The sequence below is a fragment of the Amblyomma americanum genome, chromosome 9 (genome assembly GCF_052857255.1).
Source record: "Amblyomma americanum isolate KBUSLIRL-KWMA chromosome 9, ASM5285725v1, whole genome shotgun sequence".
Lineage (NCBI taxonomy): Eukaryota > Metazoa > Arthropoda > Arachnida > Ixodida > Ixodidae > Amblyomma > Amblyomma americanum.
Genome location: NC_135505.1, coordinates 150,806,761 through 150,821,472, shown reverse-complemented (window position 1 = coordinate 150,821,472; position 14,712 = coordinate 150,806,761). Strand labels below are relative to the sequence as shown.

The 14,712-nt window shown below is 48.8% G+C and overlaps 1 protein-coding gene across 1 annotated transcript in view; it reads left to right on the top strand.

Moving 5' to 3' along the window:
* Window positions 1-12,304, top strand: part of LOC144104885 (isobutyryl-CoA dehydrogenase, mitochondrial-like) — a 28,348-nt gene extending 16,044 nt beyond the window's left edge. The window contains exons 4-11 of the mRNA XM_077638117.1: window positions 536-645; window positions 4,364-4,578; window positions 7,002-7,137; window positions 8,323-8,420; window positions 8,516-8,668; window positions 11,201-11,303; window positions 11,377-11,473; window positions 12,027-12,304. Coding sequence (XP_077494243.1) covers window positions 536-645; window positions 4,364-4,578; window positions 7,002-7,137; window positions 8,323-8,420; window positions 8,516-8,668; window positions 11,201-11,303; window positions 11,377-11,429 — 868 coding nt within the window. The 3' untranslated portion in view covers window positions 11,430-11,473; window positions 12,027-12,304. The remainder of the gene's footprint in view (window positions 1-535; window positions 646-4,363; window positions 4,579-7,001; window positions 7,138-8,322; window positions 8,421-8,515; window positions 8,669-11,200; window positions 11,304-11,376; window positions 11,474-12,026) is intronic.
* The last annotated feature ends 2,408 nt before the right edge of the window (window positions 12,305-14,712 follow it).

Below are 14,712 nucleotides of genomic sequence, written 5' to 3'. Positions count from 1 at the left end.
TTGGCAACTCTGTAAAGGCGAGCATAGTGTAGCAGGCATTGCACAGCACAGCATCGTTCACTGCGGCCCCGTACCCAATTTTAAGCCAAGAAGGGAGCTCCAGCGTCAAGCCACGCGCTGAAGCTGACGAATGCGAGGCGATTTCAGTTTGTCATGTCGCATCGAAGCGAAAGTGATGCGCATCGATACGAATCGACACGCTCCAAAATTTTGAGTACTTTCTGTGCATTGTGCTTTGAACATACCAGTATATTTAGGCAGAAAAGTGTTCCAGCCATCCTTTTTATTCAGTGCCTAAACAGAACTTGCGCCACCAGTTGTACTGATTGGTACACGAAATATGTCAGCTGTGCATAACTTAATGTGACCACTTTCTCTTTGCCCAAACTGAGAACCTTTTTTTACCACCTTGGCAGCAAGCCAAACAAGTACAGATTCCGATGTTATAAGGCCTGTTTGCTTTCTAACTGCAAATTTCACCCTCTCTGAGCGAGCGCATCTGTTTAACGCACCTCTTGATCACATGGCGCTGCAGCATGGCACTGTGGATGATCGACCAGTACGGGACTCACGAGCAGAAGCAGCGGTGGCTCCCCGATCTGTGCTCCATGGAAAAGTGCGCTTCGTACTGCTTGACCGAACCAGGTGAGTATAATCTCTGGTTACTGGCACGCTCCCTTTAACCATGGCCCCAGTGCAGACATTGTTAATGCGATAGCATTAGAAGCCTCGTCAGGAAAATAAATGCATCGTCGGTCACAAATTCCCAGGACCAGAAGTGACGTCACCAGACCGGAAGCGAGAACCATGCGTTTCGGTGTCTCCACCTCTACACACCTTCGGTAAACATATAACCACTGGCCAGATGACCCAGAGATGTCTGGTTGTGGGCAGACAGACATGTCATCATCATCATCAGCCTAACTTATCGCCCACTGCAGGGCAAGGGCCTCTCCCATGTATCTCTAATTAACCCTGTCCTGTGCCAGCCGCGGCCACCTTATTCCCGCAACTTCTTATCTCGTCCGCCCATCGAATTTTCTGTCGCTGCCTGCTACGCTAGTCTTCGCTTGGAATCCAGTCCGTTACACTCTAAAAGAAAGCTGTCCACTGGCGCACTCCCTTAGGGATTGTGCGTGTAGGAGTCCTCTTCCACAACCATAGAAGAATGACACAAAACTCTATGCAGATGCAACAACAGCTTCTAAAACCATCGCACTGCCGACGCATAATTTAATTGTCTCTGCAAATTTTTTGAGTGCCCGGCTGCAGACTCGATCGCTGGATGGAATTTCCCGCTTATAGCTTTTGGCGTCACCAGCAACGCAGCTAATTTACCTCAGGAAATGATGTAAGCAAATCAACAAAGTAAACCAAGTAACTTGCTTCACTGTTTTTCGCACCCAGCCATGGCAGAATCGATACTGAAGACAACATGTGCAAACCTTAACCTGTTCATGCTGAGCTGGGATCGCTACGATTTGGCAGCAATAACGGCAACGATCGTCGTAATAATCAAGTGGCGCTTTTGTCCCAACAAACTTAATTTGCAGCTAGGGTCGTGAATAAGCACGGATTCTTAGCAGCTTCCAGCTGCCACAGGAACAAGGGCTCTTGTCTCTTACCTTTTGTCGTGTAATGAAGAAAGGCTTCCCTGGTTTTGCGTCAAAGAAACCGGCGAGGACGGTGTATTTGGTTCGAAACGGGCGCGCAGAACGTCGGGCGTTGCCCAGTTAACGCAACCGCAGGTCTGCTGGGTGAACTTCACTACGCGAAAGCAGTTTCTCCTGGTAGGGTCGCTTCGCTGCATTATAGCAATGCCGTTAGGAGAGCGGTACGCCGACAAAGTCGACTTCACCACACAATCCCCCTGGTAAGGTGGCTTCACTGCGCGGCACCAATGCAGTTAGGGGAATGGGTATGTCAAACTCGCAGAACGAACGATCGACTGAGAGCGGTCTCGGTTACGAGATCACGGGTGCGCACTCTAGACCATCTCTCCTTTTCCATCAAGCAGCCCCGAGCTGCCCCAACTCCCATCCGCAACAGCAAAACCGGCCCGAATTTGACGATTTTTTTTTTAGGTCTCGAGTGGCGAGATGCTTTCAAGCGGTACAGATCTTGAGATAGGTGGTGATCGCCGAAAAGTTTCTCAAAAGTACTCCGAGGAAAAAAAGAAAGGCGCTGTGGTCACATCGTGGGTAGACGCACGAAAGCTGGAAATAGCGGAAGTTTTAGCGCAGCCAGACAGCCATCCGGTAATTACTTATGGCAACGTGTTGCCGTTGCTACCGTTGCCAGGCTTGCCTAGCCACATTTGCCATACAGTACGAGTTGCCGTAGTTTACCGATGTGTTTACCGTACGGTGGGGCTAAAACTCTCTATTATATTAATGCTATGTCGGCAAGGTCGTGTCCGCAAAATGTGTCGGCAGCCGTTGTGTCGTTCTCAGAACAGTTAGGATGAAACGAATCATTGTAATTGATAGATGATGATGTGAGGGTGATGTGTGACAAAATTTTGTGTCGATATGACGATTACCATCATCATCAGCCTGACTACATCCACTTCAGGGCAAAGGCCTCTCCCATGTCTCTCCAATAAACCCTGTCCTTTGCCAGCTGCGCCCACCCTATGCCTGCAAACTTCCTAATCTGATCAGCCCACCTAACCTTCTGCCGCCCACTGCTAAGCTTGCCTTCTATTGGATTCCACTCCGTTACCCTTAAGGACCAGTCGTTATCTTGCTTTAGCATTACATGCCCTGCCCAAGCCCACTTCTTTCTCTTGATTTCGACTAGGATGTCATTAACACACGTTTGTTCCCTCACCCACTCTGCCCGCTTCCGGCCTCTTAACGTTACACCTATCATTTTCCTTTCCATGGCTCGCTGTGTTGTCCTGAACCCTTTTCGTTAGCCTCCATGTTTCTGCCCCGTACGTGAGTACCGGTAAGATACAGCTGTTGTACACTTTTCTCTTGCGGGATATTGGTAACCTGCTATACATGATCTGAGAAAACCAGCCGTATGCGCTCCACCCCATTCTTATCCTTCTAATTATCCTTCTAGTTCGAGCCAAAAATGTCGAAAAACCGTCGAAATAGCGCAGACACCGATATAGTGAGTGGACGGGAAAACAACCGAAGACGGCAAAATAGTGGAAAAATAGACAAAGGAGTGGAAATAAAGTTTTAAATGGATTGAAATGTGTTTGACGAGTGATAATTAATCCAACAAAAATTTTAATTTACATACAGTAATCAGTTAGATAATTATAAGCAAAAGTAATTGGACGGCCAAATAGGCTGGACGGGGATATAGTAGGCAGATGGGAAAGCAACAGTGGGTGCCAAATTTGACAAACCAAAATGAGTGATTGAGCTGAAAGGGGGATTTAATTACAGTAACTGTGCAAACCTTCTTCTAAAGTCCTACTTAGAAGAAAAAGAGGAGCAAAGAGAGGCGACGAGTTATCCTCAAAACGTGTTTTCGCATTCCTCCACGTAAGTAGAGTTAAGTGCCCTCAGAATATTTTTATTTACTCACGCCCGCGAAGGTGGTGGAAATGATGAAAACAATCCAGCAGGTAACGCTGCTAATACCTTTTTAACAGAAACCTTTTTAGTTCACTGTTGTATGTCAATAATGAGCAATATGCAGTTGAGAATTTGGACCCATTGGAATGTCCAGCAGGAACCAATTGGATTTATCCATTTGGACAAGCTGCAGCCAATTGGAACTCAGTGACTCCTACTGGTTCCAGTTAACATCAGTTGGCAAAACCAGTAGGACAATACGCTGCTGCCAATTAGAACCAAATAACTCCAATTGGTTCCAGTTAATATCACTTGGCAAGACCAGATGGACAAGCTGCTGCCAATTGGAACCCAGTAACTCCGATCGGTTCCACTTATTACCAGTTGGAATCCAACTGGAACCAATGGACTTTTTCAGCTGGGCATAGGCGTATGGCGAGCGTGGCTTGTCGAAGTGCGCTAGGGGCTTACAAGAATTGAACTACAGTGGATTAGACAATCACGGCGCAGATGATTCAGCAGCAGAACCCGCGTTTTTCTGCCTAGCACTAGCCGAGCCTAATACGATGTTCACCATTCCTGGCATTCCCGCGGTGGATGAAGCGTTCGAGAAACCCGCACGGTCGATGGCGCCTCTTTTTCCTATGGGTAATTTTGAGAAACTCGGCGGAAATCCTCTACAAGCAAATGGACAACACGTCCCCATCTCTTCGCGCAGTTCGAATGTGTCACTTTCTTCCGACTAAGTGCACATGCAGACTGAATACATGCCCTATAGCGTGCGCGAAGCGGTGCCGCAGAGCAGTTTTCTTCCGTTGGCGCAGGAAGCGGCAGTGACGCTGCTTCTATCAGCACGACGGCCAAGCGGGACGGCGACGACTACATCCTCAACGGCACAAAAGCATTCATCAGCGGCTCCGGGGCCAGCGAAGTGTACGTGGTGATGTGCAGGACCGGGGGCGCCGGACCCAAGGGCATTTCTGCGGTCGTCGTCGAGAAGGGCACACCAGGACTCAGCTTCGGCAAGAAGGAGAAGAAGGTACCGCGCCCGCGCTTTCCCTTCAATCTGTGCTCACCCCACATAGTGGAAGCCGCACTTCCATATGCAGGTTTTCGCTAACCGACGCGTGGTGGCAGTCATTTTGGTAACGCCTCTTGACAGCTAGCAGTCACTCCGTGAGCCAAATGCACTGCATGCTAATCTGTCAGCATGGAGATTGTTTTCACGTCATGTAATTCTAGCTGGTATCATGAAGGCAGCTATTAACATTAAAATTACGATTGCCTACAGCAGTCCTGAAGCATTCTCGCAACCAGGGTGCTTTGGTTCTCTCTCTTGAAACAGATTAGGGTGCTTGTTGGAGCTGTGGGTCGTTAATTCTCTCCCTTTGTAGCATGCATCCTGGCAATACCACGATGGCACCGCATAAGACAAGCACAAAGACATACATATATATATATTAAAGAGAGAAAGAGCCCTTCGTTTTCAGCTTTTATTTTAACCTGAATTCAAGGAGTGAAAATCAAACCATATTTCTCGAGCTCAAATCTGGGTACAAATCGGGTTATTCAGAAAAAAAAATCTTCGTAATTCCGAGTTTCTCAGGTCATTTCTTGCGGCACAAGAGTTGACTATAACGGTTCGCTTTTCTGCTAGACATAATATGCCCTATTTTTTTATCGTTCTTTCATACACAAAGTGAAAATTGCAGGCTGCACTAAACAATATTTACTTACGATTTTTTTCCTAACCTATAACAAATATTTTTTCTTGTATGTTACCAATCTCTTACGGAGCACGCCTGCATGTGAGCAAGACCGGCCAGGCTTTATTTGTATTGTGCGAAAACATTCAACATCTGAGCAACCATTTTAAACGCACAAGGTTTTTGGACAGGGTTGTCATCAGTGAGGGTAGCGCTTAATAGAGTGACACCAATAAGAAGTCTGGTCGGTAGCCATGTTTTCACCACTTGCTTCAAAATCGCGCTTTTCAAACTTATCCTCAAATTCATACCCCTCAAGAAAGAGAGTGTGAAAAGATGTTTAAGAGCCCCATTTGACCGACAACATCTCTCTGGAATAAGCACTAGATATCCACAACTTATGCACTAGATACCCACAACTTTTTCCTCGCAGTGTCTTCAGGTTTGTGAACTGGACAACCAATGTCGTCTAGAAAGCTCATTTTCGGACAGAAATCGAATTTAACCTGAATTTTAAGAAAATGTTCAGGGCGCAAGAATCGGGTAAGATCGTATTTTACCTGAGCATGAAGGTATACATAACCCCCTGCAGCACCATCTCGTTGCCGAAACATAATTGCGTGCAGGGGTTCAGCCAACACAAAAGGCGACCTAGACTTTGCACGCAACAAGCTTTAAAATCTCTATGAAAAGAACATTTTGGATTTCTGAGCACCCTGGTCCTCAATTTAATGCTGCAGAAATGCAGCCAGCTTCCTGATAGTAACGGTAATCATGATACTGGTTACAAAAACCACATCATTTTAACAGACCGACGCTGCCAGATTAGTACGCCATGAATTTGGTCCGTGCAAACGGTAGCCTATCAACAACCGTACCATAACAGCTTACATAATGGCGGATAACCAGCTAAATTAGTCAGCTCTTGTGGGGGCGAGGTTGGTACATGACTACACCTTACCAACAGACCAGCCAAGCACCGGTGGCTACTGCGTCGATAAACAAAACTGACCACAGCGCAGATTTTCTCCCCTTTGTGGACGCTGCGAAGTAGGATGTATACGAGCAGGAATTCTCCACGTCTATCAGGCATGCGATGCATGAATGCCCCCATTCAGGGACGTTTTTGCCTCCAGTTCATTGCGTTAGCCGGCTATCTTCCGAGCTGAGCCAACGGTGTAAGCATGAGGGGATGTTTTGCGGACAACCCTGCAGTCTACCAAGTCTATTGTTATGCGATAGTCTTATGTTACCGATGAACGCGTGTTTTTCTTTGTCTGTGGTAGCCATCATGGTATATGTGGTTACATTAAACTTATTGGACCATGACATACGATACTTGTGCCATGACAGTCACGACTAATTATGAATCATCAATAGGTAGTGTTTGGTATATGGAGTGCCGTGATCTCATGTGCCGCAGCATGTGTGTGTGCATGAGTCGTATGACCTGTCATGACTCATGACTTCAGATATGTCATTAATGCAGCCATGGTTATGATTCGTAAGTAATTAACAAAGTAGTTAATGAATGACGATGAAAATGCATGCCATCATGTCATGGTGACGTCACAATGACATAGGTGAGGTCATGCCAGGTAGTGACACTTTGTGTCGCGTGCGAATTAGTTGAAGCGTGTGACGTCACACACGGCGTGATGTGTATCGCTCACAAGGAAGTTCTTACGCTATCGCACTGTTGAAGCTGACGGTTATTAGGCATGCTCCAAGTTTTTTTCACATCTTTGTCGCGCAGCTCGGCTGGAACTCGCAGCCAACGCGGATGGTCATCTTCGAGGATTGCCGGGTGCCTGTGTCGCACCGCCTCGGCGAGGAAGGCCAGGGGTTCCACATCGCCATGGAGGGCCTCAACGGGGGCCGCATCAACATTGGTGCGTCCACAAAAGCGCCTTCTCCGGCCCTGCTCCTTCGCACCCTGTACCCTTCAAAGGGACACTGAGACAATTTAAATTTGCTTATGTCGTTTGGATACCACATTCTAATGACAAAGGCCCTCACTTACGGATATTTTATAAGCTACAGCAGAGACCAGTGCCGCCGCCGCACACCGCTTTGACCAGCTAACTGCTATAACGTCAAGTGCCTTTTTAGTGGACCTCTGAGGCTACAGACTGCTCTGCCAGCCGCATTTGTAGGCAATCACGGAATCCCCGCTGCACTCGAGATCATCAACAGCAAGTGTTTGATTCTAGTGGTGGGAAATATATTCCAAAATTCAAGTTTCTTTCCAAAGTGCCACAAAAACATTACAGAGTTTTTCAAAGGTGGCCCATTGTGTCCCGTACAACAATGAAAAACAAAAGTGACCAAAAATGAGAACCCTCAGGTTTTCCCACGGCGGGGGCAGCACGGACAAACACGTTTTCAATGTTCTGTTCTCTCTTTGGCTCTGCTTTGGCCAAATTGAGAGGACATGTCATTAAATACTGCGGTAATTTGGCCACTTAAAATCCTCAACAGTTCTCCTAGAATCCACCTTGCTCAAGCCCATGTCTTTGGACACTTTTCCCCGGGTGTCTGTTCCCCACTCTGCGCAATGCAATATGGACACAATAAGAACAGGCACGCCGAAAAGCCAGAGCCAAATGCCTTACCTTCGCTACCCTTGCATCGCACCGAAATTACATGGGTACAGCCTTCTCTAAGGCGACCACCCCCTAAGGGCAAAAAAAAAAGTTTGAGTGTTCCAAAATTTGCACGACAATGTATCCACACCTCTAGAAGCAGAGCTGCATGCTCTCTATGGCACCCTTTCCGCACGCTCTGCTTGCTTCTTTTCCGCTATCCATGAGCACTAAACTGCTTGCGATCAATGCAACCGTGACCACTACTTCCGAAAAGCTAGCTCAAGATAGCACTACCACCTCTCTCCCAGAACTTAAACGCTGTCCGAAGGGGACGCTTCTTTCGAGCTGCAGCACTTAGCCCGATGAGTTTCCGTACCCCCCCCCCCCCCCTCCCCGACTGCTGCTCTCAGACAGTGCTCGCCATAAAACACCAGATATCAGTACAATACTGTGCAAGCCGGTCAGATAAAAAATCTTTGCGCACCGCAGCCTCCTGTTCCATGGGAGCTGCCGCTGCAAGCATCGACATCGTCACGGAACACATGAAGGTTCGGAAGCAGTTCGGAAAGCCTCTGGCATCTTTCCAGGTACAAGATTCAGCACAGCATGCCATTTTGTTTGAACAAGTTTGTACTCTCAAGCGTCATCAACCCATTCCTAATCCCTGTTTTTCCTTGCGCAGCACAACCAGTTCTGTCTTGCCAGGATGGCGACGAAGCTCCAGGCGGCGCGCCTCATTGTGCGGAATGCTGCGGAAGCCATCGATGAGAACAGACCCGAGAAGGTCACCATGTGCTGCATGGCAAAGTTGCACGGAACAGAGGAGAGCTTCAAGGTCGGTCCTGGCAGCCCTTATTTCTCAGTCTCATGCTGCACGCTTCTCTCTTAATGAGCTGCACCTCCTCAGCGGCATGCACGTCCACTTCCTGAAGGGCAGAGAACAAATGGGGATGAAGGATCGAGGTGGCCGAAACGTGCAACTGTGCCACGCATCAGCCAAGTGGGTAGCACGTCGAATCACATGCACGTGCAATAGATGCACTATGTGGCGAGCACGGCATTGCACACTACCCGTACAGCTACCGCGAACCAAAGGTACATGGTGCTAAACCGCTCTCAAAGGCACAGGCTCTCTTGAAAGCAACTACGCTGTGAAGACGGCAGGACAATCGCGGACATCTTGACGCGAGTTGCGCCGCTTGGCCTCCGTTGCTGCATGCCTCAACACAAAGCACGCCGATCACGTTCGTACGTGCATCCCTCCAAACGATGGTGTTGGCCTGTTGTCATGCTGTCGCAGTCGACCGCCTTGCACCTGCTAGGATGGCATTGCAGGTGGCTGGCAGGTATGTAGAATTCGACTGCCCACGACGTCATGACAACAGGCAGACATCATCGTTTAGAGGGCGTCCTCTGAGGGGCAATTGCCGCTGCGTTCTTGAATTGTATCCGACTGTATAGAATGAAGTTGCACACAGGTGCAGTCTCTGTATGGGGCTTCCGCATTTCCTTGCTGACAGAGAGAGGCCCTTGGGCACAGGCAGTAGCGCGTCTTTTACCCACTTGATACTCTATTGTCAAGAACGCCACCAAGATAAAGAATTGGGCTGCTTGGTGAGATGAATCAAGGTGAGTACAGCGATAAACTTGCAGATGTACCGTCTTTGTCAAGAGTAACCAGGAAGCGCTGCTTGCTTCCTAGCCATATAGTAGACCCCTTCCGACACCCCTAAAGACCAAAAGGTCTCAAAACGTGATGAGAAGGGCTCTCCTTGCCTTACACAAATTTAGAGCTGAAGGGGTACCGCAAGTCCTCCGCTACACGGCTGAGAAAAGATTGGTTATCAGGAAATTAAAGACGCAGTTACTGCCTCACTTCTCGGCAGACACCTCAACCGTGCCGTGAGGGAAGGGAGGAAGGTGGGAGTGAGAGAGGAAAGAGAGAGGTGCTGTAGTGGAGGCCTCTGAAATAATGTTGACCAGCTGGGGATTTTTAACGCACACTGACATCGCATAGCACATGGGCGCCTTATGCGTTTGGCTTCCATTGAAACGTGACCGCCATGACCAGGTTCGAACCAGGGTACTCCGGCTCAGTAGTCGAGCGCCCAACCACCGAGACACAGTGCCGGGTACACGGCTAAGAACAAGCACCGTTGCCCGACTACCTTTGGCAAAAAATGCGCGTACGCGAAAAGCTGTGAGCAACTGCATCACATATTCACCCCCAAAAAGGCGCCAGTATTCCATAAGGCAATTTTATAACTATACCTTAGATAGCGCATGGATAACTTAATCCTCCTACCTACGCTAGGCACATACGCTATGTGCCATACTTAGAGGGAACACAAGAAATGGTTAAACCCGCTCTTAACGTGGAGAAAAGTAGCTTTTTCACCGCACAGTGAAAAAAAAAGGGAGCAAAGCTAGAGAGAGGTGGTGGAGACGGAGACAGAGCTTTGGAAGGCCAGCGCGAAGGCCAAGTCAGCTCTCGGTCTGTACACCGCGGTCAAGCGAGAGATTGTGCAGGAACGCTTCTATGACAACTCCCTTGGCAGTGCACTACTCTTCGAGGCTCGGGCGGGGGTGCTGCGCACAAAGAAGTGGCAAGCCCGGATTGCCAACCAGGTCAATGCGGACATCACGTGCACAATATGTGGGCAGGAAGAGGATACGATCGAACATGTTGTTCTGACATGTCGATCACTCCACCCCTGCCAACCGAGTGGATGTACCCTTCCGCAAGCGCTCGGTTTCGATTCAGGTCAGCCGACAGAGGGCAGAGTGACCGACAGCAAGGGGAATGAGCAAGAAGCCATAATTTGAAACAGGCTCAAGTGATAGGTGGTGGTGACAACACGGCGGGACAGACTCCGTCGTAGCGTCTCAAAGTTAGCTAGGACTTTGGTGTAAGGTCTGCCCGTTAAAAAAGGATAAGCCCCAAAATCCAATCCAATCCAAGAGGAGCCTGAAGCCGGTCTCCTGCTTTGTAGTGAAACCCGCACTTCTTCGCGTTAAGAACCGGCTTAGCCATTATTTGTGCTCCCTATGATACACACTATGCACAGTGTCCGCTTTCAAAGACTCAGGTGATCTCTAGGACTAGTTATCCAAGCGATCTCTGCAGTGTGGACGCAAAAGTTTTGGCACGCAATGTGTGGATACAGAGTGGGTGAAAATGTGGCGTGCAAGTGATTGAATGCATTTCCAAATTAAAAGCAAAACAAAGCTAGGACGCCATGACGAACCCTCTTGAAAGTTCGGCATTTGAGTTCATCTCTGCATCGACTCGCTGTTTTTGCTGCACTCGCCAAAAGAACTCCGCCCTCCACACATTTAAATTGCCTTTTATGCATTGCCACTGCAGATCACCAACCAAGCCCTACAGATGCTAGGCGGATATGGCTTCATCAAGGAGTACCCGGTGCAGCAGTACCTGCGAGATCTCCGTGCCCACCTCATCATCGAAGGTGCGCACGATAGGAGCCAATTAGGAAGCAACTCACGCTGGCGAAAACGTGACGCTTTGCAATTTTCATGCAGGAACGAACGAGGTCATGCAGATGGTGATTTCCAAGGACATCCTGAAGGGGTGAAGACAGAGCTCGGCACACCAAACAACTGGTGTGTTCCCCTGCTGGTAGGTTTCGGCATTCGCTATTTATTATTTTTTTATTGCGTTTTAGTTCTGTTGGCATTGGCGGCTCTAGTATATTGCATACTAGCCAGGATGCACTGGAAACAGCGTGCGGTGGATGCAGATGTCGCCGTAGAGTGGTACAGGTCCTTTAATAAAGCAGCCAAAATGCGTAAAGGATGGTGCACCGAGCATTCTTTTCTGTGCATAAGGTGTCTGGTGGTGGCTGTTAGTTAGCACTTTTTTAACACGTTAGCATTGAACACCTATTATCGCAAACAGCGTCCAGCGTTAGCGTGTGAACCTTCCATTGGAGAAAAGAGGAAGTGGAGATGAAGGAGGGAGAGGGAATGGGCAAGAGGGACACCGCAGTCGCCATTCGAAGTCGAGGGGTGGGGAAAGTGGAGTGGAGGTACAGTGTGTAACACGATGGTAGATGGATCCTGCCACCTGCTCGCGCAGTCTGAACCCGTCCAGGGAGCACACTAATGCCAACGCATACTCTGCCGTATGAGTCGCATTAATCGTCTGCGAATTTCATTTCTTCTGTCCCCAGTGCCAACACACGACATGCCATACAGTGCTGCGATACGGACCTGCAGCCATCATTGCATTGCTCGGATGGAGCATACGCTGCATGAGATGAAGGTCTCCAAGACGTGCGAGGCCGTCCACGGTGGCCGACAATGGGTGTAGCAGGCCAGTGCGCCCCGGCAGGCGCCGCAGCTGCCCAATCGCCGCTCGAACGTCCTGGAGACTTTTGACATTCATATCTGCCTTGTACCTGAATGATCATAGTTGTTTGTACAGAATAAAATGCCCCAACTGTTTCCATGTGCTGTCCAAGTGTTCCGTCTCCACACTTGCATTTTCCGTTATGCTAAAGTAAAACGTAAGCAACTGCAAGTTTTGCGCAAATATAAAATTCAACACGTGGAAGGAGTTGCCAAAACTACTATCAGAATGGAAAAAACAGGTTATCCTGTAGGTGCGGCTAATGATAAAGTGCCACCCTTCTCTGGTTAACCTTGAAACAGCAGAAGTAGGCAGGTATAGTAAAGCATTTTATTCAGAGCCTGCCTGCCTCTTCAGGTGCTCAGTACATTCTGAGTGATGGTGGCTCGCTGGAGGTCTTGGATCAGTGACCTCAGCCAGGTGGGCCTTGTGATGGTGGAGGGAATGGGTAGGCAGGGGGCTAAAACCGATTAGACTCTGAGAAAGGCAAAGTTCCAAATCGGCATAGGGGAGGGAGAAATTTGAGCAGTGTGGGAAAGAGGCTTGTCCAGAGAGGAAGGTGTACGGATATTAAATTGGATGCGTCGGAGGATGCGAGTATCGTGGATCACGAGAGATGGATAAGGAGTTGGGGGGGAGATAAGAGATGTTGGCGGGTGCAGAAGATGACAGCATGTTCATAGGTGCCAATAGATGTGTTAATAGTTGACCGCACCACGTCGGCTGACGTAGGGCTCACCCATGGGATCCCTGGTGCCCTGTGTAAGGCGAGTTGAGGCTGGAGATGGCTGCGATATGACTTATCCAAAAATAGTAAGATATGGGCAATGAGCAGCGGTCACAGTGTTGGGCATAACGAAGCAGGAGGAGCGAGCCAGCTCTCCAAAGAATAGGGCACGTGGGTGAGCAGGGATACATGTTGGAGGTAGTATGGTGACTGCCTGGCATGTAGGCAGGTCCAAAATGTGAGTGCTGTCGAAGTATGCGCCACATACCAGAGAGTGGAGGTGTATGCAGCAGTCATGCAGGTCATATAGTTGAGAATTTCTTTTGCGTTTGTCTAATGTAAATAGATTCACGTAAGCAGAAGAAGGATGAAGGAGACATCGGGGATTGGCGCAGTTCTTTCAGCCTTTCTCTTCGGTGTTAGCGATGCTTAGCCCACTCAGCCTAGGGTTTGTAGCTCTCCGGCCAATAAAAAAGGTTGCTCAGAGACTTGTCGTGAGCGAGTGCAGGTCTCCTTTCATCACCTGGGGACTCGTTGCAGAAGAACATGCAGGTATGGTTGCTGTTAAAGGTGGGTGTTTAGCTGGCCGCGTCTAGCTGAAGTGTGGTCAGGAAAGCCAGTGTGATGACGGCGGGGGTCTACAGGCGCAGTCATAGCGTTGGAGTCGGCAAAGGTTGAGTCCGTGTAGTAGGTGCCACGGGGTGTGGTCTTGAGTTGACAAGCCCTTGCTTCTAGATGTGCGAGACTCCACTCTGGGTCTATGTTGTGGGGCAGATTGCTGGCACGGCGTAGGTGGTCCCACAGCGGCCAAGAATCAGGAATTGCTAGTAGGTGCTGCGTCCAAATGTTACCAGTATGGCACGGCCTTGACGGGAGGTGTTCAGATGAAATTAGGAAGCTTACAAACATGAGGAGCATGCAAATGGCCCAGGACAGGGTTCAATGAGAGGCCTTTGTCCTGCGGTGGACATGGTTACATTGATCATGAGGACGACGACTGCTATCACTAGCAAGCACCGAGACCCTGAAGTATGTGAGAATGTGAAAGCACGCCACACTGCAGAACCTCATGTGAAGTGCTTCAGCCACTCTTCAGTATTTTCCTTACAGGTGAAATGTGTACTTAAAAATGCTTGTTTCTACACCTCCTTTTTCCTCTTCACTAATGATTTCTTGCCACCCTTCCATCAAGCACGCATAATGTCTGCTCAAATAAAGCATAGTCTGTGGATAGTCAGCACTCGGTAGGTGAGGTCACATTAACTTTGGTTTTATCTTGCCGTGTTTCTGCCATGTTGAAAGTGGCACCAAGTGAACCATTGCCATTCCACTTGCCATGTGGTGCCTTGGTAATGGAGGCAGCGGAGGTGCACAGTTTGGTTCAGTTTTCCTTTTTCATAATGTGCAGCGCATGTACTGAAATGCCTGCTGTCTGATGACGCACTACCCTTACACACACACTCAAAATCATTTCCTATGACAGAGCTTTTGGCAAAATATGATGAAGCAGATTACCTGGTGCCTCAGCCAAATTTGGCGAGCGACACTCTCTGTGCACAATAGCGTGAACTAGTGCTTGCGCTGTTCGCGCCCCTGCGCATAGAAGTTGGCACTCCGTGGCACAGCAACTGACACATTCGCCCCCGCAAACAGCTGTCGCTGAATTTCGCATTATACTGGCGTGTTATCAAGCAGCCAGTTTTTTTCTTTTCCATGAACAGCTGCCATTCACACGCACACGCAGCTTTAAAATGCTGCTTCATAGAACAGTTTTCAGAAG